This window comes from Amphiprion ocellaris, chromosome 9, assembly GCF_022539595.1.
Source record: "Amphiprion ocellaris isolate individual 3 ecotype Okinawa chromosome 9, ASM2253959v1, whole genome shotgun sequence".
Taxonomy (NCBI): domain Eukaryota; kingdom Metazoa; phylum Chordata; class Actinopteri; family Pomacentridae; genus Amphiprion; species Amphiprion ocellaris.
This window is the reverse complement of record NC_072774.1, coordinates 23,478,333-23,506,137: the sequence shown is the minus strand read 5'-3', so window position 1 is coordinate 23,506,137 and position 27,805 is coordinate 23,478,333. Positions and strand designations below refer to the sequence as shown.

General features: G+C 42.2%; 1 protein-coding gene across 2 annotated transcripts; it reads left to right on the top strand.

The window, feature by feature from the left end:
• Positions 1-249: 249 nt before the first annotated feature.
• Positions 250-26,554, top strand: tg (thyroglobulin). Of its 2 annotated transcripts, none has more exons than XM_035943007.2 (49): positions 250-390; positions 1,433-1,541; positions 2,261-2,358; positions 3,025-3,180; positions 3,933-4,098; positions 4,251-4,357; positions 4,500-4,643; positions 4,724-4,909; positions 5,705-6,207; positions 6,765-7,146; positions 7,352-7,390; positions 7,952-8,182; positions 8,588-8,692; positions 9,033-9,110; positions 10,005-10,102; positions 10,358-10,469; positions 10,628-10,789; positions 11,126-11,311; positions 11,779-11,906; positions 12,037-12,187; positions 13,562-13,720; positions 14,337-14,480; positions 14,909-15,073; positions 15,150-15,254; positions 15,578-15,687; positions 16,173-16,278; positions 16,371-16,571; positions 16,927-17,097; positions 17,207-17,293; positions 17,388-17,459; positions 17,537-17,674; positions 18,075-18,245; positions 18,669-18,783; positions 18,929-19,008; positions 19,769-19,906; positions 20,006-20,071; positions 20,200-20,334; positions 20,413-20,595; positions 20,672-20,876; positions 21,372-21,459; positions 22,127-22,277; positions 22,686-22,879; positions 23,912-24,076; positions 24,155-24,295; positions 24,366-24,553; positions 25,342-25,446; positions 25,787-25,927; positions 26,008-26,189; positions 26,349-26,554. In XM_035943007.2, exons 1-49 carry the CDS (start codon positions 321-323, stop codon positions 26,438-26,440), a joined length of 7,209 nt encoding a protein of 2,402 aa, XP_035798900.2. In that variant the 5' UTR covers positions 250-320; the 3' UTR covers positions 26,441-26,554. The 2 variants fall into 2 exon arrangements, with proteins under 2 accessions (XP_035798900.2, XP_023154033.2); XM_023298265.3 differs by having other exon boundaries at positions 19,760-19,906.
• The last annotated feature ends 1,251 nt before the right edge of the window (positions 26,555-27,805 follow it).

Below are 27,805 nucleotides of genomic sequence, written 5' to 3'. Positions count from 1 at the left end.
GCGTTTGTTGTGTTGTGTCTGATTTGTCATGTTGAGCTGTTAGAATGAAACTTTTTCACGTGAAACTGCTTCAGTGTGCTGAAATAAAAACAACAGACATCAAGCTGAGTGCTGACCTCCGTCATTCGCGTTTTAGAGCTCATCATCGTCCAATCAGAGAGCTTCACGGCTCGCCGCCCGCCTCCTGAGTCGTAGTGAAGCACACCTGGTTCCAGAGAGATGGACAGAAGAGGGATGAAGGTCCGTCCTCCTCACGCTGACTCAGCATGTCTGCAGCTTTATAAGGAGGCGGCGATGCTCAGTCCGTTACCACTGAGACGATGGCCTGGCTGCTCCGCATCTCCTGCATCCTGCTCTGCTGCCCGGCGCTGCTGCAGGGCAAAGCTTCAGGTAAACTCCTCTCTGCTTTGTACTTTATCTCTGTTTCTGATAGTTCTCTGCAGCATTATTGAAGTCTGTTTGGTTCTGTGGAGCCTTTTTTCACAGAACTTTAGATTCTAGTAAAGTTGGTTCAGTTCTGCAGTCAGTGTGCGCAATTATTTGCCTTTTCTGGCTCTTTATGTGAATCCTGAGGCTGTTTTAGCTCTTGTGTCTTTAAAAGCTCGCTTTCTTCTGATTGGCCAACTTTAGGAAGCCTGGTTTGGATCAGCACCCAGTGAGCTGTACTGCCCGTACTTTTACAAACCTTTAACTGATTATTTAACACTTTAGTAACATTTAATAAAATACCCAAGACTATATTATTATTTATCAATTACAGAAAATGAGGACAAGTTTTAAATAAATTCAATTTAAGTCTTAAATTTAATTTGGTAAACCTTCCAGAAACCTGGACTTTACAGGTTTCTGTAAAACCTGTTTGTGCTGTTTACACTCTGCTAAAGATGCATTTGTTCATGACTCTGTAACCTGTTTAATGTTAAACAGAAGAAAAATAACGGTTAACTTTTTATTGTGCGTTAGCTGCTGTGGCTGAATTACCCCTTTAAGCTGTAGTTTAAAAATGTTTTTAATATTCTGAAGCTCCTCTTTGAGTCCATGTGGCTCCATTTACAGCTATCAGACTGACTTTCAGGAATTAAAATCCTTTAAAGGAGTTTTTCCTTCTGATGATCCTCAGACTGACGTGACACAGTATCAAACACACATTAAAACCAGCATCAACAAACAAACAAACCTAAAGTGTAGATATTTGTAGTTGTATGACAATACAGTAAATATGATAAAAAGACATATTTCTTTCAAATACTGAACAGACTCACTGCTGTTGTCACTTCTTAAAGGCCGACAGTGAAGGACAAACAGGATCCAAACATCCTCTAAACATATCAGCCAGTAGGAGCGAGTAATAACAGTCCTGCTTAGGAAAATAAAAACACTGAAGCTGTGTTTATCTCTGCTGGTTATCGATGATGCCGCTGTCTTTGTTCAGAGTACCAGCTGGACTCGGAGACCCTCAGCCAATGTGAGTCACTGAGGGGCGTCGCTGTTGCCAAGCAACAAGATCACATCCCTCACTGTGCAGAGGATGGCAGGTTCAGGTACTGATATGAATACTTCTGTATTTATTAAGTTTAACTGGAACTCCTGTTTCAGCCTCTCTACACTGACTCTCAGTATGTTTAAGGACTCTGAGATTTTACTTTATTTTACTTTAACCTGAGAGCCTTTCAGATTCTCTAAATTGTCAATCATTTCTTTCAGTAAGGTTTCTACCTCCTCTATCACTGTGTTGGTTTCAATCAGGATGTTATGTGTTGATCTGTGTTTTAAATTCTGAATATTTTAATGAAATTATGATTCACGAAATAATCCAGTGTAACAGCGATAGTCACTGTTGAACAGAAAGCCTCAAAGGACCAAAACATAATCAACACAGAAACATGTCTTCTCTCAGATAATGTGAAGGCAGCGTTAAGTTCTTAATCAATAAACTTTGTGTATGGAACACTTTAGACAATATGACCCAGAGATAAATCAAACTGTCCTGACAGATAAAGGTGCCTGATGCACACAAAATTGTCTTTATTAGAAGTTTTTATCAGCATATTTAAATGTATAACATCCTGTCTTGTTTTTTTACAAGTTAGATGTGAAAGTATCTTTATTTTACCTTTATTCACATTAAGATGCACATAAATAAGCAGGCATGAAATAAGAATGTGTGTGTGTGTGTGTGTGTGTGTGTGTGTGTGTGTGTGTGTGTGTGTGTGTGTGTGTGTGTGTGTGTGTGTGTGCGCGTGCGCGTGCGTGTGTATAGACCTGTACAGTGCAGTGGGCGGAGTCAGGAGTGTTGGTGTGTGGATGCTGAAGGTCAGGAGGTCGCCGGGACTCGAACCAACAGCTCTGCGCCTCATTGTAAGAAACACAACAACAAACCAACACCTTGAAGTTTAAGATCACATGTTGTGTGTGTTGTGTTTTGTCTGTTTTGTGTGTCCAGTCCAGTCCAGTATCAGGAGCAGAGGGTTTGTCAGGTGCAGGCATTTAGAGATCTCTGATGCAGATCATAGGTTGTGTGTTTGCAGGGTCTTTTGCATCCAATAATATACAACAGTTTCCTGATAATAACAGATGAAACACAAAATTGACAAACTTGAATGAAACTCTGTCCCATCTGTGTTTGATGTCTGGTTATACTCAGCTCATCCTTACATGAGGCAGAGATATAAATAAGAATAAATAATAATAAATATGCAGCTCTACAGCTGTCCCTGTTTCTGATTGGTCATCTGGTGCTCCGCCTCTTTTATGTGAGCAGGCTCAGAACAGGTTCAGACAGCCAGCATCATGTGACTGATGACAAAATGATACTCTGATGAACTTGTATATGTTCTAAACTTACCTACAAAATGAAACTGATATCAGTCCTTATGGGGCCAATTTAAGCTTAACTATAATTATATTTTGTGTTCTTTTTATTTGCACACATATTGATCTGATCTCTTGTTAATTGAAGTTAATAAACATGCAAGCAGCACCACAGATCAGAATAAAGCAGCTTCTTAATGTGTGTTGCTGCAGGTCCGACCGCCTGTCAGCTGCAGTCGCTGCTGCGCTGTTCTGCTTCAGGCCAGTTTGAGGAGGTGCAGTGTGAGTCCAGCAGGGGGCAGTGTTGGTGTGTGGACCAGGACGGCATGGAGCTGTACGGGACCAGACAGAACGGCCGACCCGCCCGCTGTACGTACCTATACTGCTGGTGTTCACCCTGGTGCTGCTGATACTGCACTAAACATAGTAGTACCTCAGTAATTAGAACATTATAAATAAGTTCAGTATTTAACAAAGGGAAAATTTAATACGTTCTAAACTCATTACACTCATAGTGAAATATTTCAAACCTTTTCTTTTTTAAAATCTTGATAATTATGGCTTATAGCTCATGGAAATGTAAAATCCAGTATCTCAATATATTAGACTATTTAAGTTTTAGTAAATTACTGTTCAAACAATATAAGTCATCAAATCATTCAAATTTAAATTAAAAATGCTTGAAATATCTCACTTTATATGTAATGAATATAGAACATATCAAAGTTTGCTTTTTGAACTGACTAAAGGGGGGAGGAAAGTTTCTAGGATGTTCACATTTTTTGATTTTCACTAGAAATATAAACTGGGGAGAACAATGTCTGTTCTCTTTTAAAACATCAGTATTATATTTACACAAGAAATATGCTTAAGTGAACAAATTTTAAGGGTAATTAACTCATAGCAGAATACACATTTGTTACTATAAAACTAAATGTGAAACCTTGTAAAGGAGCATCTTCTGTGGCAGTGACAGAAGATCAGGAGAAGATGAACCTGGGGTGTAATTTAACATGTGAAACATGAAACCCTGCAGCAGCCAACAGCGCTCTTCTTGTTGTGTTTAAAATGTGTTTCTGTGACCCTCTGAGGTAACCTGCTGCCTCACCTGTGTGCTGCAGGTCCTGGCAGCTGTGAGGTGAGGACGAGGCGTCTCCTCCACACCTCCATGTCTCCTCCTCCTCCTCCTCCTCAGTGTGATGAAGGCGGCAGCTTCCTCCCTGTTCAGTGTAAATTCATCAACACCACAAACAGAGCAGAGCTGGACCTGCTGCACGCATTCAACAGGTAACACACCTGTCTGCCTGTCTGTCTGTCTGTCTTTGTTTTCCGTTTAATTGTGTTTTTGTGTATATATTTCTGTATTTCTTTGTGTTTATCTGTGTGAGTACATTTCTGTGTGTATATTTGTGTTCATATATGTGTGTGTGTTGTTTCAGGTTTCCTGAAGCCTTCGAGACGTTCAGTAGTTTCAGGAAGTTTTTCCCGCTGCTTTCTTCATACTGTTTCTGTTCAGACAGCAGAGGAAGAGAGATGGAAAACACAGGTAGATACACACACACTACTCTAAACTGAACACTAAAAACTATGACAATGTCAATTTGGTGAGTAAAAAGTAGAAATTCTAACCTTGAAACTGCATCTGAGACATCGACAGTGATGATGATGAAGGTGCACCTGTTGTCCAGGTATGGAGCTGCTGCTGTCTGAGGTGTACGACTCGGCGTTCTCAGGTCTTCGTTCTGGTCGCTCCTTCGCTCAGACCAACATCTACAGGGTCCTGCAGAGGAGGATGCTGGGAGTTCGGCTCGCCCTCACCGGACACTTCAGATGTAAACTCCTCTACATTCAGTGGTTTACAACGGGGTGAAACCAGTTTCAGTGGTTTAAACAGTCTCTCCCCGTCTCTCAGGTCCTTCTCCATGTGAGGAGGAGCGGCGGGCGGCGATGGCGGCGTCCAGCGTCTTCGTTCCGTCCTGTGAGTCCGACGGATCCTTCACCTCCACACAGTGTCAGCAGGGGGGGCAGTGCTGGTGTGTCGACCCCACAGGCAGAGAACTTCCTGGGACGCGACAGTTTGGAGACTCCCTGGTCTGCCGTGAGTAGTTCAGCCTCAGCTGGTCTCTTCCTCTAAAAGTCCCTCAGTCCTAGTATTGTTGTATCACCTGTCTCTCCATCTCATCATCTGTTTGTCTTCGTGTTTTTCATCTCTTGTCCTTTCTCACATCATGTCTCTGTATTTTATCATGTTTTCTGTTTTTATTTCTTCTTCTCTTAAATCCTCCGTTCGTTTGTTTATCGTCTCACCTCCTTTCATTCATTATTGTATATATATCTCATTTCTTCTCACTTCAAGTAAACAAAATGATGGCTATACTTGTGTTGCTTTGGAGTGAATACACTCAGCTCCATGATGTCATCAGAAGGTGGCGCTGTGAGCTAAATTAGCTGTAATAAATAAAGTAGAAGAGGATGAAACAAGAACCAGTGAACTGCTAAAAAAACCTCAGAGAAGAGATTGAAAAAAACAGACTTTGTTCGATGACAGTGGAAAAACGCTAAACAGTGGATGAAAACAATTTTTGTTTTAAATGTGATTGTTTACTTCTCTTCGTCACCATTTTGTATTGTGGTTTTTGTGTTGAGTAATTTTGTGTCTCTTTGCTGTTGTTTTATGCGTTGGCATTGTGTCAGTTAGTTTCTGTCTCTCTTTGTGTCTCTTTCTGCTCTTTTTCTGCATCTTTATCACTGTTTGTTTTTAGTGATTTTGTGTCTGTGGTTGTTTTCTCTGTTTGTGCTGTTTTTTTTTTTATGTGTTTTGTTCTTTTTGTGTCTCTTCTGATTGGGTGTTGTTTCTTTTCATATTGTATATACGTCCTCTGTCCTGGTCCAGGTTCTGGTCCGGTCGACTGCCTGTCTCAGCGTCGCCTGGCTCTGTCCCGGCTCTTCTCCGGTCCGGTTGAACCTCCTCTCCAGACCTCCTCTGACAGATCTCCAGCCTCCTGCCTCTCCCTCCTCCGTCCCCTCAGGAACATCCTGCCAGCAGAAATGGATCCGACTTCCTTCCTCTCAAGCCTGGTTCAGGTCCTCCACGGTCTCCTGCCCTCGGTGGGCGGGGCTCTGCAGGCTCTAACCCGATCCTCGCCACAGCGCCTCCAGGAGAACCTGTTTGGAGGAAAGTTCCTGAAGAGCGCTGCAGCCTTCAACTTCAGCGGGTCGGTGGGAGCTCAGGGAGCTCTCGGTCTGGGCCAGCTGTCCTCTCAGACCACCGTCCTGCAGAAGAACCGGGACCTGGTCCAGTCCGTCAGCAGGGCCCTGGAGGATGCCACCTTCCTGTCCGCCCTCCAGAACACTCTGATGGGTCTCAGCAGCTCTCAGTCTGCCTCACTGCAACAGGTCCGACACTACAAGTCTGCTGTAAACTAGACTAGACTAACCTGAACCAGGTGTCAGGCCTGATTGAGCAGCAGTGGATTCACATTACATCAACTGTGGCTCATGTACTTCAAAGCAGTTAACCCAGCTAGAATTATTTAGTTCTAAAAATGTTCTGAGAAAGCCCAGTAAAGTTCTCATAAAATTTTCAGGAGGAAGTTCTTCTGTAGTTCCTAGAATGTTCTTCTTAAAGGCAGGATGAAATTCTCCAAAGACTTTTTGCAAAAAATATTTCTTAAACATTTTGTGAACTTTGCATTGAGGATGTTCTTTGTTGTCAAGAACATCTTGTAAACCATCATCTGAGTCCTCAACAACATTTAGTTAGACTGTTATGTTCTCTTAACGCCAACACTAATGGAAATTAAAATATTCTTAGGTTCAAGATAGAGTCATTAGAACCTTTAGGTAACGTGGGAACGTTCCCTGCTCGCTTTGACTCCTCTGACTCTGCAGTGACAAACTGCAGCCTCCCTGATGTTGGATTTCAGAGTTGATACTGGTTCTGTGTTCTCCAGGTTCTGACTCCTCTGCTGCGTTCCTGCTCTGGTGACCAGGAGGGTGAAGGTTCTATCTTTGTTCCCAGCTGTACGTCCAGCGGTGGTTTCCAGGACATCCAGTGTGGCGGTGCAGAGTGTTGGTGTGTCGACTCTCAGGGTCAGGAGGTCACCGGGTCGCGGACCGCCGGCCGTCGGCCTCGCTGTCCGACCCACTGCGAGAAGGCCCGAGAGCTGGCCCTGAGGGTCAGATCAAACATGGCTGCCGGCGCTGAAATCCACATCCCAGCATGTTCGGAGGACGGAAACTTCCTGCCGCTGCAGTGCGTCGGATCACGCTGCTTCTGTGTGGACGCTGAGGGGAAGACGATGATCGGCGGACCAACAGGGGGCGCCGTCACATGTAAGATGTTCAGTAGGCTCAGTGAGCAGTTCCACCTGTCAGAACAGAAACTAGAAAATACATCACTTACACTGATGAACTGATTGTTAAAATAGGTGGTAATAGTTGTCAACTAATCGATTAATTGTTGATGCTCTAATTTTACTGTAGTTTCTGTCATAATTCTGTCGTTTTCTAGTGTTAACAATTTGTTTTTGTGTTTTAGGTTCAGAGAAAATGACACAGAATCTTCAGTCCTCTGCAGGTCAGATCAAGCTGAAATCTAATTAATCTCACATTCACTACTGTGGTCTTTATAACAACCTCTGGTGTTGTATTTACACAACCATCCCCACTTTCTGTACCTGATTTAATAGTATTAAAATGTTTCTTATTCTGGACAATATGCTGAATGCATCACTGTGGGCTTCAGTTCTGGCTAAAAACAGCTGATTTTAAAGAGGGATTTTAAATCTGTCGATCAATTTTCCAGCTTTAATCCCAACGACACTGATTGATTTTATGACAAAGAATTAGTGTTACATACAGCCAGGAAGTCTGAACAAAGACAAGGTATAATGATAAGTGAAAATGTTTATAAAATGATGCCCTCCTCATTTCCTGTCATTGTCTGACAGATAAAATCATGTGAAGGGTCTTAAACTGCCTTTGAGTCTGAAATTTAATTTAGTCCTGCAGAAACTAAGTTGTCTCCTTTTGGAAGAAAATTCTGAGACGTGCAGCCACTAACTTGTGAACTGCTGACCCGCTAACTAACGAGTGTGATGCTAACCAGTTAACTAATCAGTCTGGTGTTAACCGGCAGGTCGGTGCTCGCAGGCGTTGGCTGAGGTCACAGCTTTCAGACAGGAAGTGAAGAACATCATCGCCCTCTCAAACTCCTCCCACCTCCCTCTGGGTTATGGATTCCTATTGGCTGAAGGTCTACGTCTGACCTCTGAGGAGCTCCAGATCAGCCAATCAGAGGAGGAGTTGCGGCTCTCTGATAGGCTGCTGAGCCGCTCCAAAGCTGCTCTGCGATTGGCTGCTTTCTCCAGTGAGTCACAGTTACACATAGACTATAGTTTTACTGTATTTAAATCAACTGAACAGATCATTATTTTACAGGTAATTGCTGTTATTGTTCGCTGTTTTTACAGTTTAAAGTATTGCATTGTTTTTTAACATATGTTTTCTGGTGCCTTACTGCCAAATCTTCACCATTGTTTTATTATTTTTATTATTGTTATAATTTTAACAGTATATGTCACATACGTCATGTGGTCTTCCACAGCTACAAACAAGTGTGAACATCTGATTGAGGTGGACTGTTATGACGAAGTATTCTGTCCCAGCTGTATAACAGTCTAAGTTGTAGACTGTGAGGTCCTGTTGCCTCTGTCAGTGGTTCTGGATTAAATGAAGCTTTGCTGTTAGTCATCGTCATGTTCTTCTTCCTCAGCGGTCCAGATGTTGCTGCCTCCTCGACGTCGCACCTACCAGATGTTCACTCCTCAGTGTGACGCTGACGGACGCTGGATGGTCACCCAGTGTTACCACAGCACAGGTAACACACCTGTAATTCTACCTGTGTGGATCTTTAGATATAATCCATCACCTGGCTGCAATCACAAAGTAAACAGTAGAAATACTGAGAAAAGCCTCCACAGGGACTCAACAGTCGGATGTATTTAATTTGGTTCAACTATTATTAGCATTATTGTTAATTATTCCTGTTGGAATGTTCTGTGTTACCTTTGTCATCTCAGTGGCCCTAGTTTAACATTGAATCTAAACCTAAATCCTGAGGACTTGTCCCAAAGTGTCCTCACAGCGATAGATAACCACCAATACACAGTTAATAAAACCTGCAATGTGTGAATGTTAACGTGTGTTTGTGTGTTCAGGTCAGTGTTGGTGTGTTGATGAAGATGGAGAATACATCCCCGACTCTCTGACCAGCCGCTCGGTCCACCTGCCCAGATGTAAGACAACACACACACACACTTAGACACACACATTTTACAGGATCCACATGAGGTTATAACTTCATTCAGGACTCCACACAGTGTGATTTCTGTCTTTATCAGCTCCTAACACTTTTACATCACTTGATATTTGCATCCAAGGACTGATCTGTTTATCAATTAAAGGTTAAAACCCACAGAGCTAAAGTTCTAATAACTAATTCAATAAATGTATTTGTGTATCTTTTTTATTGTTGTGCTATGATTAAAATTATAACTGATGTATCTTGAAAAATTAATAGGAATAAATAAAAAACAAAATTAAAATTAAAAACCAGAGAAGTCTTACGAAATTTTTACAGTTGGTCAGGTTGTTGTGAGTCTTTTATGTCAGCTGACATCAGTCATGTTTGATGATGCCAGAAACAGCTGAGCCATGTGATTATCTCCCATGAAGCTCATTAACCTCTGAGGAAAAGTCAAAAACACCTCAACAGAGCAACAAACAAAAATACATAAATGCAAACACAGCCAGAGTGAGATTTGTTGATCAGAAGACAAATCTGGTATAACAGCAGCTTTGGAATGCAATACTGCTGATAGATAGATATTTTACAGACACAGAAACTCGTGCAGTTTATAGTAGCTAAAGAGCCTCATATTTCCCTCAGGTGGAGATCAGAAACTGAGGTAAAAGAAAGTATGTTTGACACAAACATGACTAATGTTGTTTGGAAGCTGCTGGATGTCGAAATGAGACCCTGTTGAAGTTCTGTTTGAGATGATAAAGCAGCCTGACATACAGGAATGTTTAATTCTTTGTATTTCATAGCAGCATGTTTAGGTCCACAAAATGCTGCATTTATCTGCCTGTCTTTCTTCATAAAAACTGGTTTTGTGTTTGTGCTGCAGGTCTGACTCGCTGTCAGAGAGCTGACGCTCACTATTTGCTCTCTGGTTGGATGAAAGGCATCACCGCCACGTCAGCCTACCTGCCGCAGTGTGAGCAGGTAAGAACACACCTCAGAATCCTGTTCATGTTATGATCATCCATCGGTTGTTGCTGCTGTTTTTTTAAATGAAGTCTCAGAAACTTGATGAAATGAGATGGAATCAACCCGTACTTGTATTTCACACCAGTCTTCCAGAAGAAACACTGAACTCCACTACACTCTGTAAATGTGTGATGAATGAGCTCTTAAATATTAACTCTGTTTAACTTACTCTGGTGAAAATGATATGAGGTTGTATTCTGTCTGTTTCAGGACGGTCGGTTCTCAGTGCTGCAGACAGGAGGCGCTGCAGGATGGTGTGTGAACCCTCAGACTGGAGAGACAATACGAGCAGCGTCGCAGAATGCCGCAGGACAGCTGACATGTACACACACACACACACACACACACATACACACACACACAGACACACACCCACGCACGCACTCAAGCTGCTGTCAATGATGCATTCACTGCCAGACTTCACTCTGTAAACTGTGTGGTGCGTTCAAGGCTTCACTCTGTAAACTGTGGTGCGTTCAGGTCCCAGCTGGTGTGAGCTGCAGGGGCTCCAGTGTCGCCCTGACGGCTCCTTCGCCCCACTACAGTGCGACGCCGCCACCTGCTGGTGTGTGTCAGAGGATGGACAGGAAGTGGGCGGGACTAGAACACCCCGACAGGCGGGACGCTCGCCATCATGTGACCGTAAGAGCTTTAGTTGTCTCTGGTTGGATGATCAGTGTTTGGACAGTTCACGTGTTCTGAAGCTTCACTCAGTTTAAATGAAACAAACAAGAAGTCCGAACTTAAGACTGAGCAGATTTACATAAATATAAAAAGAGTTGAGTAGGAGATAAAACCCTCGTTGTTCACACTGCAAAATAAAAACTGTACAAAGAAATCGAAGAATCTGTCAGCAAAGGAGCCAAAAATACGTTTACAAACTGTACTGCTCTAAAACAGTAAAGCGGTGGAAATATTGTATTTGTAAAATATTGATATTGTTTGGTTGGTCCTAATGTCTGTCCGTCTCCTGTCCAGGTCCCCTCTGTCCCACCCCAGTTATTACCCATGGTGCACTGCTGTGCCGCCCGGCCGCCAACGGACGTCAGAGCTGTGACCTCATCTGTCACCACGGTTACCAGAACTCGCTTGGCATCAGCAGCTTCCAGTGTGAGACGGCAACTCAGCAATGGGATGATGGACCACTGAGCTCCGCCTGCCAGAGTAAAGACCGACACTTTAAAGGACCACAGCAATGTTCAGTAATAACTGTCTGCAGTTACAGGACCCCAACGTTGGGACTCCTCATTTTACAACAACCCACCTACTGAACTGGGTGATCGATAAAGTACACCCACAATCCATCCAAATCCTACGTTTTGTCCATGTACTTATAGTTTTAAAGATTTTTTTCCGCCAAAATACTACTTTCAGTCTGACTAATTATTGTTTTAAAGTTTTTTTCCCACCAAAATACTACATTCAGTCTATGTGCTTACAGTTTAAAAGACTTGTTCTACTCAGTAAGTGGCGCAGTTACACAAACCAGGAGTCCTGCAGCTGAAATGCAGCCTCCTCTGCTGCAGACAGTCATTACTTTGTGTTTTAAAGTCCCACATTATTACATGATCTTCTGTCATCACATTTAAATCCGTCAGAGACCTTCATGTTGTGTTTGTGTTTGTGTTCAGTCTCTCAGCCTCTCCAGTCGGTGTCGTCCTCTCAGCTCTGGTTGTTGTCGTCGTCCTGCTCTCAGATCAGCTCGTTACAGTCTCAGCTGTTCAGCATGATGACCAGCAGGGGGCTCTGCTCTGCACAGGTGAGCTGATTGTATAAAGCTTCAAAAATCTTGTTGATCTTAGATCTTCCCTGAATAAACTCTTCCATCCTGCAGGAGACACTGAGCTCACATGTTGTTTCTGTCTCGTAAACTGTGTGTTTTTGTGTAGCTTCCTGTGTCGCGCCGCTCTGTGTCGCTGTGTGACGACTCCTCGCTGAGCCTTCGCTGCGACGCCGACGACTCGCTGAGGTTAACGCTCACCTGGACCGCCGCCATGTCTGACCTGCCGACTGCTGACCTCCCCGACCTGCACGACATCGGTGAGTCCAGGCAGATGCAGAAACACTAATGGAGGAGACAGGAAACGTGTCACCAGAGTAATTAAACAGACGTTAAAGAGTCATGGTGGAAGATTCATTCATTCTATTCAGTAGAAATACTCAACTACCAGGGAAAGGCCTGCATTTAAACCAACAGAAATATGTAAGAATGGGAGCAACTGGGACTGGATCATTAAATTTCTATTACACATGAATTCATACAAAAGATCTGATTATTTTATTAATTAATTAATTAATTAATTAATCAATCAATCAATCAATCAATCAATCAATCAATCAATCAATCAATCAATCAATCAATCAATCAATCAATCAATCAATTAATTGTTAATTCATTGTTGGGGGCAGGAAGTTATTCCCACTGCACTAAAGCTGCACAATAAGAGAAGACATCATTCAACTTTAATTTGCACTGAGAGAGTTTTTATCTTATCTTATTTAAAATCCCTTTTTGTTATTCTGTCCAATTTAGAAATGTTTTCATCTAGTATATATTTTTAAAAGTGTTTTTTATGTTTTTTTGTGATTTTTAAACTGCTGCTGCAATTATCGATCAAAAAATGTTTTAAAAATAGCACAAAAAGCAACATATTCATAACATTTTTGTCCGACCAACAGTTCAAAGCTAAATATTGATAAAAATGTGTTTAACATTTTACATCTAAACAATTATCAGACTAGCTGCGAACTAAGTTTTTATGTCAGAGGACTCACTAACGGCATCAGCTCTTCCTGTATTTCCTGCTGATACATACTTTAAAGTAGCATAACTTTACATACTTACAACATTTACCTCTGAACTATGGTGGAATACAAGTGCATAAAATTACTTAAAAAGTAAAAGTTAGAGATCAGAACAGAGAAACGGATATTAAATTAGCAGATGTTTGAATGAATTTGGATGTTTAGATGTGAATGCTGGTTTCCCAACATGTACAGTAACAAAATTTTCTCTGTTGCTTAATCTGCTGATTATTTTCTGAATGAATTGATCAGCTGTTTGGTCACTAAAATGCCAGAATATAGTAAAAATGTGACAGTTTCCTTAAATGTCTTGTTTCATTTAAAGATCTTCACTTTACTGTCATTGAGGAGGAAACAAACCAGAAAATATTCACACTGAAGAAGCTTTAGAGGTTCAACATTTTTCTCTTGAAATATTAATAAACTCAATTATCAAAATAGTTGATTGGCTTAGTATTTAACTAATTATTGAATCATTGAAGGTCTGTTGAAACTCAACGACATTTATTCTGCTTAAACAGATTAACTTACATTTTTAGGAATTAAAGGTCTCACAGTTTCCACTTCCGTCATCTTCTAAAGATTCTGTGTTTCTGTTTTTACTGTCAGGAGTCTTCCTAAACGAGTCCAGACTTCTGGAAGGAGTGCAGGGAATTCTGGGTAACGTCCGCTCCATGCTCACATCAGAGCCAACGCTGGTTTCTATGACGACACCGAACTTCGGCTGTTCCCGTGGTTACCGCCTGAGCAGTGACGGTGACGGCTGTGGTGAGTCTGTTTATGTGCTTTAATGTCTTATATATATGATCAAAATAATAATGTGAATAATAATAAAATTAGTTAACATTTTGAACGTAATGAAATTACGCACATGTGACATAAATTTAATATTTTAACAAACTGCTTCAGCAGAGTTTGTTAAATGCAGCCTTTGTACGCAGAAAATACATGTAACTAGTCAAACTGCAAAAAAAAGTGTTAAAAAAATGCTATTAATCCGTAAATACACAGAAAATTAAATAAGAAGTCAGTATCATATCAACCAATACAAAAAGTGAAATTTAGATTATGTTTCTGTAAAATACTGCCTATTAAAGGTCTTCGCTTTTCTTCAACTCTGTCGGATTTTTAAAACATCAACGCATGGATCTTAGCAACTTTCATCTTAAAACTGAAGTGATTAACAGGCTTGTTTATACTGATGTGGAACGTTGTGATGTAACTGAGTAGAGGATTGTGGGTCAGAACATCCAGAAAATGCAGCAGAACCTTCTGGTGTTTCTGCCCTTTGATGTTCTGTGCGTTGGATCGTGTTTAATCTTTTTTGGGTTCTACAGTGTGGATATTATAACTCACCTTTAGTCTTTCGTCTCTGTTTTCACAGTGGTTTGTCCTGCTGGTAGTTTCTCCAGGGAGGGGGCGTGTCTTCTGTGTCCACAGGGAACCTACCAGGACGAAGAAGGGCGGGACTTCTGCAACAGGTGTCCCAGCGGCTCCTCACCTGCCGGAGCTTCATCCGTCGATCTGTGTGAGTCTCTGTGATTTCAGTTCAAAGAATTAACTGATTGACAGAAATAAATCAGCTGTTGATAATAGATTTTTATTAGAACTTTTCATGTTTCATGTTTCACTTTTAGTATTACTTTTCTATTGAAGTCTTATTTTAGCTGGCTTATTTTCATTTTCAGTGATTTTGTACTTCTGTCTTACTGCTGTTCTATGATTCACTGCATTTATTCTAATGTTCTGTCATTTTGTTTTCTGAGCAACATCTGGCAAAAATAATTCCTTTAGGATTAATAATTTTATGTTATTTTATATAGTTTATTTTCTGTTGTGTTTGGATCTGATGCTACAATAAAACCTCCACTGATGCTTATTAAGAAAAATAATCTATAATAATCACATTTTTTATGTATATATATGATGTGAGCTTCACCTGTGTTTGTGTCTCAGGTATGACAGAGTGTCAAGGCCGGGGCCTGCGGTGTTCACAACGAGGCGACTTTCTGCCAGCGCAGCCCGACCTGCAGTCCGGCAGGTGGAGGTGTTTCAGCAGCGAGGGGGCGGAGCTTAAGTGGACGAGCAGCGATGCGACTCTGACCGATGCTGAGTGCTCAGGTGAGGACGCAGCGACCAATCACAGCGCAGCAGTGACTTTGTGTCACCTGCTCATCATTCTGTGGTGTTGATTCAGTTCTCAGGAAGTTTGAGGAGGTTCCTCGATCAGACCTGACAGTCGGAGCTGAAGATGCTGAAGTCCTGCAGACGATGACGTCTGACCTCACAACCTGTATCCAAGGTAACACACAAACACACAGAGTACAGTTATGTGTTGAGTAAAGCTCAGTGTTTCTACAATAGAAGATTTTTATTGTCAATTTCTCTATATATCCAGAACATACAGAGGAACCGAAAAGATGTTTTTCTCTCACCTTTGTATCAGTGCCATACATTTGAAAAAGGACCAAAATACAATATAAAAATAAAATAAAGTCAAATAAATAAAATATATCAACCTATCAACTGGCGGTAGTGCAATATAGGACAGCTTTCTACCATGTAATCTGATTATTGTGCATCAGTTTCTGGTGTTACAGCTGTTTGCTGCTGTTTGTCTCTCAGCCTGTGCAGTAGAGCCGTCCTGCCACCATGTGGCGCTCTTCAACAGACAGACTCAGTGTGAACTGTACAGCACAAACACAGTGAACACACACTGCAACGCCTCCCAACAGGTACGCCTGTTAGCAGGAATAGTAGTAAATATTTTGTGTGTGTGTGTGTGTGTGTGTGTGTGTGTGTGTGTGTGTGTGTAGGCGTATAGGCATTATTCATAAGGAACCATTTTAATGTCACAGTAAACAACATATGTGCGGCTCTGATTAGTGGTACTATGGCTCCTTCTATTCCTCCTGATTACTGCTGACACTGTGATTCACTGATTTTTAGTTGGTCACTGATCTTCCTGGATCCTTTTCCATATTTGTTAAATCTCACAGAGTTTTCACTTATTCTGTTCAGTTCTTTTCCATGTGGAGCCATGATGCAGACATAGATAGACACAATCCATAGGTTCAAAACTGAGAAAGTTGATATTTCACAGCGCTTTGTTGCATATTTAATGCTGTAACAGTTAAAAGCCCAGTTATTGTTTAATATTTTCTGCATTAAACTGACCTGCAGTCAAACCTGGTTAAAGTGTTTTTCTCTAACTCTTCAGTCCAGCGGGTTTCTGGGTGATCTGCAGGCCGAGCACTTTGACGGCCTCAGCTGCTCTCTGAGAGTGAGGGGCGGGGCTTCGGATCTGCTGGTCATCAGGAAGAAAGGTACTGTTACCATGGCAACCAGGTGCCTGATTTGTCTGTCTTCAGGTCTGTGTACCTGTGTGTATACCTGTGTGTGTACCTGCGTGTTTCAGGGATGGAGTTTTCCTCACGGCAGCGGCAGCAAAGCTTCGTGAGGATGAGGATGATGAAGGCGCTCTCAGGTGTGTTCAGGACTCAGGTGTTCTCCTCCAGGCGAAGCTCTCTCTCGGACGTTCACCGTTTCTGTCAGGATGGCTGCAGCCGCGACGCCTGCTGTGACGGGTTCATCCTCAACCAGAACGCCCTGGACGGAGGTATGTTGCCATGGAGACTGTAGCATGTGACACCTGAGTGAACGGATGAACGAATTAATGCATGAAGTAAACAAAGCTCAGGGTTAATGGGATAAATGAGTGAACAAAAGAGTAAGTAACAACTGAATAAGATGAGCATTTTGAGGAATAATTAAATGAAGAACTGAAATGAATGAAAATTTTATGCTGTAAATCAACACATGAATGAGTGGATGAATCAGTGAGTATATGAAAGAATGAATAGGTGAATAAGTTGCATTAATTAGTGTATTACAAAATGAATTGAACACATTTGTAAATGAATGAATAAATTAATGACAGCGAAGGAACTAACTGGATGCCCCGCCCATCGCAGGTACTCTGCTCTGTGGTTGGCTGAGAGCTCCGTCAGTGTTGATGTGTGGGGAGCAGGACTGGGATGTGATTGGACAGGGCGTGGCCAGTCGGATGTGTGGGGCAGGGCTTACCTACAAGAAGGAGCAAGGCAACTTCGTGTTCGACTTCGGAGGACAAAAGTTCACCATCAGTGAGAAAATAAAGTCACAGCTAAGACACCTGAACACAAACTGACCTTTTGTTTGTTTATTGTTCTGCACAGCTGACTTGACTGTTTGCTTGTTTGTTGTCCTACTCAGGTGGCTCAGCACTGCCAGCTGACAGTAAGAACAAGAAGGACTACCAGACCTCCATCATCAGCTTCCAGTCCATCTACCTGAACTCTGGTACACCTGGACACACCTGGACACACCTGGAAATATGAAGCTCTGTTTAACAAAGCTGTGATGGTTGTTTATCTTTGTTTTGTGGTGTTTGTAGATTCAGCCGTCAGCAGTTCTGGTTCTGGTTCCTCTTCCTGCCCTGCAGCAGAGCCCAATCCTCCCCTGGATGGTTTGTGAATTTTAATGTGGAAACAGAAACAGATGAACACATGAATGAATGCGAATGAATGAGTGTTTGTGTTTCAGAATCGGTGCAGCAGAAGTTTGAGTCTCTGTCTGCCGATGACGTCCTGGTGGATCCTCAGAGGAAGCTTCCTGTTCTGTCCTTCCTGCTCAACAAGAACAACTACAACTCCCAGCAGGCTTTGCTCTGGTGTCTCACCCGTAGGTCACATGAGCTCCTCCCCAGTGTTTGTCTATTGGAGCTACATTTACTGTCAAACACACAATACATCCATTTACGTCAGTTGTGTGGTTTACTGGGACAGTTGCTGAACCAGAGTGTGTCTGTTGGTTTGTTTCTAGAACAGCCGTTCATTTTTATTGTTGTTGTGTTCTTGTGGGAAACACACCAAGTAAAAATAATTTGGATTCTAGTGAAATTCTGTTTGTACAGTGGCTGTTTATCTCATATGTGTGGTCTTTTTGTCATCTGTTATCGTCCTTGTTGATCTGTTACATGAGACAAAACTTGACAATCCTTCAGGTTGTGTAGTTTTTGTAGGTTCGACTTTGAGAATCTGGAAGCAGCAGAAGTAATTAAACTGCGTCGTCTGTGTTTCAGGCTGCGATGCAGAGCTGGAGTGTTCGGTCGCTGACCTCAGAGACGCTGCAGGTTTCTTCAGCTGCTCGTTGTTTCCTGACAGCAGCGTCTGCGGCGCCTACGACAAACCTCTGAGACGGCCGTGTCGCCCCGTGCTGGACCGGACACCCAACAACACCTACAGCAAGAAGGGTGAGGAGAGGAACTGCTGTTCCTTCACAGTGGAAACAGAAAAATGCTCTGAACTGGCAGCCGCATGTTAACAGATTAATGAGCCACACAGTCCACATTTACACTGATTTAAACCCAACAGATAGAAATACTCCTGTCGTCCCCAATGATGTTTTCAGAAGCATCAGCAAACATTCAGTTCACTGAAAAATATCAGGGGATTTCAGGTGTGCATTATTGAAGTTACCCACCTCCACTAAATCCATCGTCAGATTTTACATTATTTTTCTTTAAGCAGACAAAAAAATCTAAAATGGTCTAAATTCTGAACCTTCAGTTTTTTGAGTGAACTGTCTGAACTAAAGGCACCACACAGAGCTAGTGGATGTTTGTGAGTTATAAAGGGACATTATGGTGTTCTTGAATCTCACTTTGTGTGTTTAGTGAACCTGTCTGGACCAGTGAAGAGTTTCTACGAGAGAGTTTCCTTCCAGAAGATGGTTTCTTATTCGGTTCGCAGCAGAGTCCCCCTGAAAGCAAACACTCCGCTGTCTGAAGGGTAACAACACAACAAACACGCATCACTTCACACTGATTCATTTCTATCCTGAACCTCAGAACTAAACTTCAGATCAACACCAAGTTCATCTGCATTTACGTTTTGCAGGCATTTTTTAAAGTCTTTATTTTGTCTGTTTGTTCAGGTTCATGGACTGCGAGCGACGCTGTGATGAGGATCCTTGTTGCCGTGGTATCGGCTTCGTCCGTGACACCAAATCTCCAGGTAACCATGGTTACCAACGTCCAGCTTTCTTTATTTTTTCAAAGTTATTTTTTGGGGCTTTTTTAGCTTTCATTATAGAGGACAGTGGAGAAAAATAGGAAAAATGGGGAGAAGAGTGGGAAAAAGACATGAACCTATGGCCACTGCATCGGGGACTAGGACCCCTGTTTATGGGTCAGCAGCTCAACCTGCTGAGCTACAACATCCAGCTTTCTGGACTGGATTCTCTATGTACTGTCCTGAAGTAGACCAAGGATGCTTTAGAAATGTTTTTATTCAAACCTTAATTTACCACAATATATTCATGGTTAATAGTAAATGTCAGTGATTAGCACCAGTATTAGTTTGATGCATTATTATTTTCAGTGTCAGATTTAAAAAAACAAAATAAAAGCTCTCTCAGGATCTTAAAGACAAAAATGTACTTGTCAAAACAACCTGCTTAAAAATGTTCGATATTATTATTTTTCACTTTTAATGGCTGATTTATTTCAATTAACATCAGCCTGGATCATAACAACTAATTATTCATTCATTTTCATGATTGTAACCATTTAAATGCTGGTTTGTTACTTTATGTGATGCCACTATTATTTTTTATGTAAAAAACTGTCTGTCTGTCTGTGTGTGTGTGTGTGTGTGTGTGTGTGTGTGTGTGTGTGTGTGTGTGTGTGTGTGTGTGTGTGTGTGTGTGTGTGTGTGTGTGTGTGTGTGTGTGTGTGTGTGTGTGTGTGTGTGTGTGTGTGTGTAGGTGGATCAGAGGTTGTGTGTCTCGCTCTCATCAGTCTCGGCGTTCAGACCTGCAGTGATGCCGACTCGACCTCATGGATGACTCAGGACTGTCGACCGTCTGCAGTAAAGACATCACCAGAGCCTTTCGGCTGGTACCAGAAACCAGGTACTGAGTACACACAAGTGCACACAAGTACACACAAGTACATACAAGTACACACAGATACACAGAGAGACTCAGTGTGTGATGTGTTTGTATCTTCAGTCAATCAGTGGAGTTCATCTCCAGCTCTGTGTCCTCCGTTCAACCTACCGCCAACCAAAAACAACGGTAACTTTACTGCAAACGCTCCAGTAGTTCTAGTAGTACTGCAAAAATACCACTAAACATACTGCAACAACAGAGTAGTACTGCTCCGACACCACTGCAGTAGTACTAACAGCAGATTACTGTCTCAGTGTCGATGGACGAATGGCGTCTCCTCTCTGACTCATCCGTCGCCATCGATCCGTCTCTTGCTACGTATGATGTCATCCATGTGAGCCGTGACATTGCCACCAACCGGGACAAGACCAGGGACTGGTGTCTCCATGGTAACTGCAGCTAATAAAAACTCAGTGACATTCATCACCTGTTGTTCAGGTTTTTCTGATCACCTGATGATGCTTCAGCCTGTCATCAGGCGGAGTCTTGTGCTGCCGTGTCACTCAGAGAGGCGGAGTCTGCTACGCGCTGTGTCCTCTACCCCGACACGACCGCCTGTGGGTTAAGCTCTGCCCCGGGCTCCTCCAGCCCCGCCTACTCCTGCCGAACAGTTCTCAGAGAGCCCGCCTCCCAGGTGTACCTGAGAGCAGGTGAGCCGGTCGTCCGATCACAGCCAGTGAGCAACCAGTCCAGCGCTGTCACTCACATGTATATTTGTTTCCTCAGAGCGGTTGCCATCGGTGACGTCCGTCTCCATCCCGGGTCATGGCATCCTACGGGGCATTGCCATGGAAACAGCGCTGGGATCAGACAGGAGGACGGTGGTTCAGTTCCTCGGAGTCCCGTACGCTCGTCCTCCAATAGGATCGCTCCGCTTTGAAGCAGCTCAGCCAGCTGATTGGTTGGGAACCTGGGATGCCACAAAACCACGGTGACTAATAAAGTCATACCAACATCTGCTAACGTTACCTACAAGTTCCATAAACGTTCTAAAGAGAATATTTTCATCTAATGTTCAAAGAATGTTTTTAGGAACTTTATCATTTGAATTAATGTTCCTTTGGGGTTAAACGTGAACTAAGACAGGATGCTGTAACATTCAGAGGATGCTATCAGATTATGTTCCGTGGAACGTTCTCAAAGCAACATTCATAAAATGTTTTCCATCGAGACCTCAAAAGAGGGAACGTGTTTTTATAAAATGTTCCTCTAATGTGAGATTTTAACAAAGGTGGAACATTTTCTCTCTAATGTTCTGAGGACGTTTTAGGGACAAGAGAACGTATTATAGAAGGTTACAAAACATTCCCATGACATTACACAATAACAAGGGAATGACGTTCCTAATGCAACATTCAACAAATGTTTTAAGAACATTTTAGAGAAAAGCCTGCAGAGACCTTAAACTTGAATCTTTTCCTCTCAGCTCCAGCTGTGTTCAGCCCGGTGACGTTGAGTCTGCAGCCTCCAGTGAGGACTGTCTCTACCTGAACATCTTCACTCCTGCTGCTCTGGTGAGTCAAACATCATTTACTTCACTTCAGCAGTTTCTGGAATCAGCTTTGGGTCATTTATTTCAGTCACAACACAAAGATAAACTCTCTCATCTGAGTCCAGGTGTGATCTTTGTTCATCATGTAAATCATTAAGGTCTACGTAAAACTGTCAAGCACTCCCCATTTGAGATGGTTAACTTAATCATTTAAAGTGTTTAGGGTCTCTAGATTTAGACGTTCTCTCAGCTTTGGGGCATTTTAGAGACTAAATGATTCATTGATGGTGTAAATAATCCTCGGCTGTTTCCACATTTACAGGCTGAAAAACCGTGTTGAGCATATTTAACCTCCTGTGTAGAGGGAGAGAGATACAGCAAAGAAAATTAATATAAAATATGATTTTTATTTCACAGTAATATGAGAACATTGGAATACTTCACTGTTTGCTAAAGTAAAATCTAGAAGAGAAAATAATCATGAAAGACTGAACACATCTGAGAATAAATGTTACTGAAAACTCTGTTTTGGATTTAAGACTTCTGTTTGCTGCTACAAACAGTTTTTAAAATCTGTTTTAATGTCTAACATATTGGCGCATTTTAACTCACACTTCCTGATAAAACTTTATCTGCAGCATTTGTATCTGCATCAGTGACTTTAGCTCCCCTGTACCTGTGTGTTTCAGAGGGGGCGTGTCCCAGTCCTGGTTTTCTTCTTCAACCCTTCAGCCAATCAAAGCCCAGGACTGCTGGATGGCTCCGTCCTCGCAGCTGTGGGTAACATCATCGTGGTAACAGCCAGCTACCGGACAGCAGCGCTGGGATTCCTGAGCACAGGTAAACACACGCTAACTCAAGTAAGCACACGCTAACTCAGGTACACATGTTAAATCAAGTAAACACACGCTAACTCAGGTAAACACACGCTAACTCAGGTAAACACATGCTATCTCAGATAAACACACATTATCTCAGGTAAGCACACGCTAATGCAGGTAAACACGCTAATGCAGGTAAACAAACGCTAATGCAGGTAAACGCACGCTAACTCAGGTAAACACACGTTAACTCAGGTAAACACGCTAACTCAGGTAAACACATGCTAACTCAGGTAAACACATGCTAACTCAGGTAAACACACGCTAATGCAGGTAAACACACACTAACTCAAGTAAACACACGCTAACTCAGGTAAACACATATACAGGTTTGGTCACCTGACCTCCACTTTTTCTCCGTTTCCAGGTGCATCTGGTCTCCGCGGTAACTACGGCCTGTCGGATCAGGAGGCGGTGCTTCGTTGGGTCCACGCCCACATCTCCCTGGTGGGCGGAGATAACACCAGGGTGACCGTGGGGGCGGAGCGTGGCGGCGCTGACATCACCAGCCTCCACCTGCTGTCGTCTTCACCTCCTCTGTTCCAGCGGATGATGCTGATGGTGAGAATCTTCCTCTTCATGAACTTCTGGGTCCTAAACAGACAACAAATCAAGATTCAGCACCAAACTGGATCTGACGGAGGAGAACGATAGCAGTAGTTTAATTTCCCACCAGAATGGCAGCACCTGAACACACTATGATAAGTTTAACATGTTACAGAACACATTTCACTGGTTTTACAGCCTCAAACAAGAAGAATAATTTGTGTTCAGATTGTCAGACAGCAGCAGTGAATGACTTCAACCGTCTGAACCCCAAAACCCGACAACAGGTTTAAAAAGCATCGTATCTTTAAAAACATCTCCAGATGAAACCATTTATCAGCCATAAACTGTAAAAACTGAACGAAGAGTCAAAATGTTCAGTGTTCCAACAGTCCTAGAAACAAGCTGGTGAGTGAATTTTGATTTCAAATCTAAAAATCAAGATTAAGTTTAATCAAAGTCACTTTATTGTACATCTCTTATTTTCTAAATTTGCCAAAAATATACTGGAAGAAATTTCTTCATTCTTAAGTGCAACCAAGAGGCCGTCGCTGACTCAGCTATGAAAAACAGTCATGAGAAGAAAGTTGAGGGACTATTTGGCTGAACTGCAGGCAGTGTTTCCACTGAGCAGAGAGAAGATGAGGATGGAAATTAATTAAAGCTGAAATGGTTAAATATCTACAGTATGTGGAGCCTCCATTTGTTCCAGTGTTTTTGCATATGTGGACACTGAAAAACTGGAATCAACATGTCCAGTATTATTCAGTTTTTGTAGAATAAATAATTAAAACTTTTTCTGTGGTTTCCACCATTCTAACTGAATCCTACTGATGGAAGACATTTCTGAGTTCTCTCTCCTTCTTCATGTTGTTTCCACGGAGCTGCAGGACTGTAGATTGAAAAATGGACCACAGTGATGAAAAATGAGACAGGAGTAGAAAACACCCAGAAAGATTCAGACGGTTGATGAACTCTGTATTCTCAGAGTTTTGGTGAAATTATTCTTGTGACTCTCAGCTGCTGGATCTTCTTCTCTTCCTACAGGGAGGTTCTGTGTTTTCTCCGGTGCTGATCCAGACTCCCTCCACCTCCAGACGTCAGGCGATCGATCTGGCCGCAGAACTTGGCTGTCCAACCTCTGACGACGACAAGATGGCCTCCTGCCTCAGAGCGGTGCCGATGCAGCAGCTGAACACCGCTCAGACGAAGGTAGAACCTGAACTCTGAAGGTTTGTGGTTCTGTGGTCCTGGTTCTGTTTCATGTCTCGGCTGTGTTCTGTCCTGCAGCTGCTTGCCGTCAGAGGCCCGTTTCAGTCCTGGTCTCCGGTCCGTCAGTCCGTCTCCCAGCCGGCATCCTTCCACAGAGTCGACCTTCTGCTGGGAACCTCTGAGCACGACGGTCTAATCAGCCGGGCTCGCAGGATAAAGGTCAGAGGTCCACCGAGGTTCGTCCTGACCCGTTTGTTCTGTTGCTGATCATCATGTTCTCTCTGTCCAGGACTTCGAGGTTCTGCAGGGTCGAGCCGATGGGAAGACGGCGTTCTACGAGGCTCTGAGCCGCTCACTGGGCGGAGCCTCTGGAAACCCACTGCTGAAGGAGGCGGCGACCTGGTTCTACTCTCTGGATCACAGTCCTTCAGCTGCTGGATACAACCTGTTCTCCAGAGCACTCAACAACGCCACCAGGTGGGAAACACAGAGAACACAACTGAAGAACTGGAGTCAAGGAAGAGCTGTTACTGATCAGTGGTTGACGCAAACATGAATCCTGGTTTGGAACACAGTTAATTTAATGTTAATCATCTGTGAGCTGAAGTTAGATGATCAAATCCAAAATCCATTCATCAAAAATATGCAACAGGTAAAACTATCAAGAAAAAATTAGCCTGAAGATTTTGAGTTTTGAAGTTAAAATTTTGAGGAATAAGTGTAAAAAGTGCAGGAAAACAGCCAATAAAAATACATTTAAATTTTTAAGGAAGTAGGAAAAAATATTGCTACTTTTATCTGCATTTTTTTTTGCTCAAAAATTTGAAGAAGGTAAAAATTATAATACTTTTTAAAAATAAAAATTCTAAATTTGAAGAAAAATATTTTCTATTATATTTTTTATTTACATTTTCTTAAAGTATATGTAAAGAAAAAAGTTATTTTTAAAATATTAAAAATCAAACACCCTCAGATTCAAATCTTTTCTCTACTCTTCAGCCTGTTAAGATAAACATTAATGCACCATTATTAAAGTAATCATGTCAACAGCTGATGAACTAACAATAAAAAATACAGTTTGTTTAACCAGTTCTGTCAGTTGGGGTTTCGTTTACTCGATCACAGTGTAAATAAATATCAGATGAGATTAAAGTTCAAGAACACAAGTTCTGATCCTGCATTGACATGTTCCTCTTCTTCAGTGGAGCAGGTAAATACAACACCTGCACAGGTGTGTGTCAGCTGTTTGTGTGTTTGTGTTGCAGAGATCTGTTCATCATCTGTCCGACACTGCAGATGGCCAGTCACTGGGCGAAGAGCAACGCTAACGTCTTCCTGTTCCACCAACCAGACAGCAGCGCTCACAGCAGGTGATCAGGAAAAAAACCGGTCACAGTTTACCAAGAATCAGTCACAGTTTAACAGAAATCAGTCACAATTTAATAAAAATCAGTCATCATTTCAGCTTCCACTCATAGAAAAGAGTCCTGGTAGATAAACTCACCTGGTTTCAGGTAAATGTGCCATCAGAAGTCTGTTCAAACTAATGTTCTTTGAGCAGCTGCAGTAACCAATGGAGACTGGTGATGCGTTTAAGGAACATCTGTAAACTGCATAATTCTCCTGATGTCTGTGAGGCACTTAGGGAACACCTGTAAAGACAGTGTCTGGTTCTTCTGTGGTTCTGATCCACCATGTCTATGTCTGCAGGGCTGATGTGTCGGTTCCTCTGGACGTCCAGTTTGTTTTTGGGGCTCCTCATCATCCACTCAGCTCTCAGCGTTTCAGTTCCTCTGATCGCCGCCTCTCATTGGCCGTGATGAGCTACGCCTCCAGCTTCATACAAAGCGGGTCGGACAGTAAACCTAGATCGAGTTCTGCATTGGGAGGGTTTCACACAGTGCAGCTGATTTTTCCTGTTTTCTCCTCAGGAACCCGAACCCATCGCGTGTGTGGGCGGAGTCAGCACTGCCCCGCTGGCAGCCCGTCCTGTCCTCTGAGGTCCCACCCACCTACCTGGAGCTAAGCCCCGCCCTCCAGCACCAGGAGGGTCTGAGTCAGAATGCCTGCTCCTTCTGGAGACAGCTGGGAACCAGACTGACCAGTTCAACAGGTGAACGGGTTCTACTGGACCAGAACATCTCAGTCTTCAAATATCCAGTTTACCACTTCAGCTCCAACTGAAACAGTTTCACTGTTTCAGTTGGAGCTGATCAATCAGTTCTGCTGATTGACTGATTGATTGATTAACAGACTTCTTCTCTGACTACAGGCGAGTTGGGGGCGGAGCCTGTCCAGCCTGCTGAGCTCCCATTGGCTGCTCCATCCAGCCAATCACAGACCGAGAAAGATGCCTACAGTTGAACTGATGACATCACCACATCACCTCAGTTGACATCACACAGCTTCGTTTCCCATAATTCTGTTTGATTTTCCAATCATCAGTTTCCAATCATCAATAAAAGCATCTGAAACTCCGATCGCCTGATACAAACTGACTTTATGAAGATGTTAAACAGAAAACAGACTGATCAATATCTACCTGATCATTAGGTCTGTTATTCTAATAGTTCTGAACATAAACAGTTTAAAGCAGAGCGACTCTCAGAAGGTTTAAACTCAGTGTGAACAACTTTATATTTGTAAAAAGCAGGACAAACTATAAACCAGTATGATGAGTTTAAAATATATTAATGGATAAAATCAGCAAAACTGAACAAACTAAGACTGTGGATGTGATTATTGTTCTGCTTTTAATATCTGAATATCTAAATATAAATAATATGTGAAAACTGCTTAAAGATTCAAAATTCAGATTAACCAAAATCCCAGATTTAGATCCTTTATTCCATCCAGCAGGAAACGTTCCCACAATGTTATCCACAAATTCTAGTCTTTTTTGTCAAGAAAAAAAACTGTCAAATGTCTAAAGAATGTTTTAAGAATATTTTTCACTTCAATAGTGTTCTTATTAAGTTAATTATAAAGATGTTCTAACATCAACATTCAGAGAACGTTGTCTGGAGCATGTTCTTAAAGCAACATTCAAAAGATGTTTTCCAGATGTTATGAAGGCCTCATGATTTCCATGTAATGTTCCTGTTGTGAAATATTAGCAAAGGTGGAACATTCTGCCTGTAATGTCCTGAGGAAGTTCTTGAGGGAATATGTAATAGAATCTTTAGGTTCTGTGTGTTGGTTAAGGTGGTCACCTTAATTGACAGGTGTCTCTGCTAATCACACAGAAAACACAGAGTTCAACTAAAACTCTCAGATTTAGTGATTGTCCTCTGATACCCGAGGCTTCGACACATGCTGTAGCTCATGAAGCAAACGTATCGAGCCACTGTGCCGAGGCGTGGTTTGGTCACGTGACTCATGACGTTTGAACCACTTCAGTGACGTTTGAAGCACTCAACTGCTTCGAATCACCTGATTGGTTCGGTTTGTTATGTGAATCACTCAGCGGGATCGAATGTTCCCGGATAGGAGATCCCTAGTGTTGTTCATTTGAATTGTTTTTCACAGAGTAGATTGTTTTTTTTTCCTGTTGTTGCCGTGATTTGCTTTGAGAGAGTAGTATGTCAGATTTCGTATTTCATAGAGAATAGATAGATAGATAGATAGATAGATAGATAGATAGATAGATAGATAGATAGATAGATAGATAGATTATATATAGATAAGACATATATATATATATATATATATATATATATATATATATAT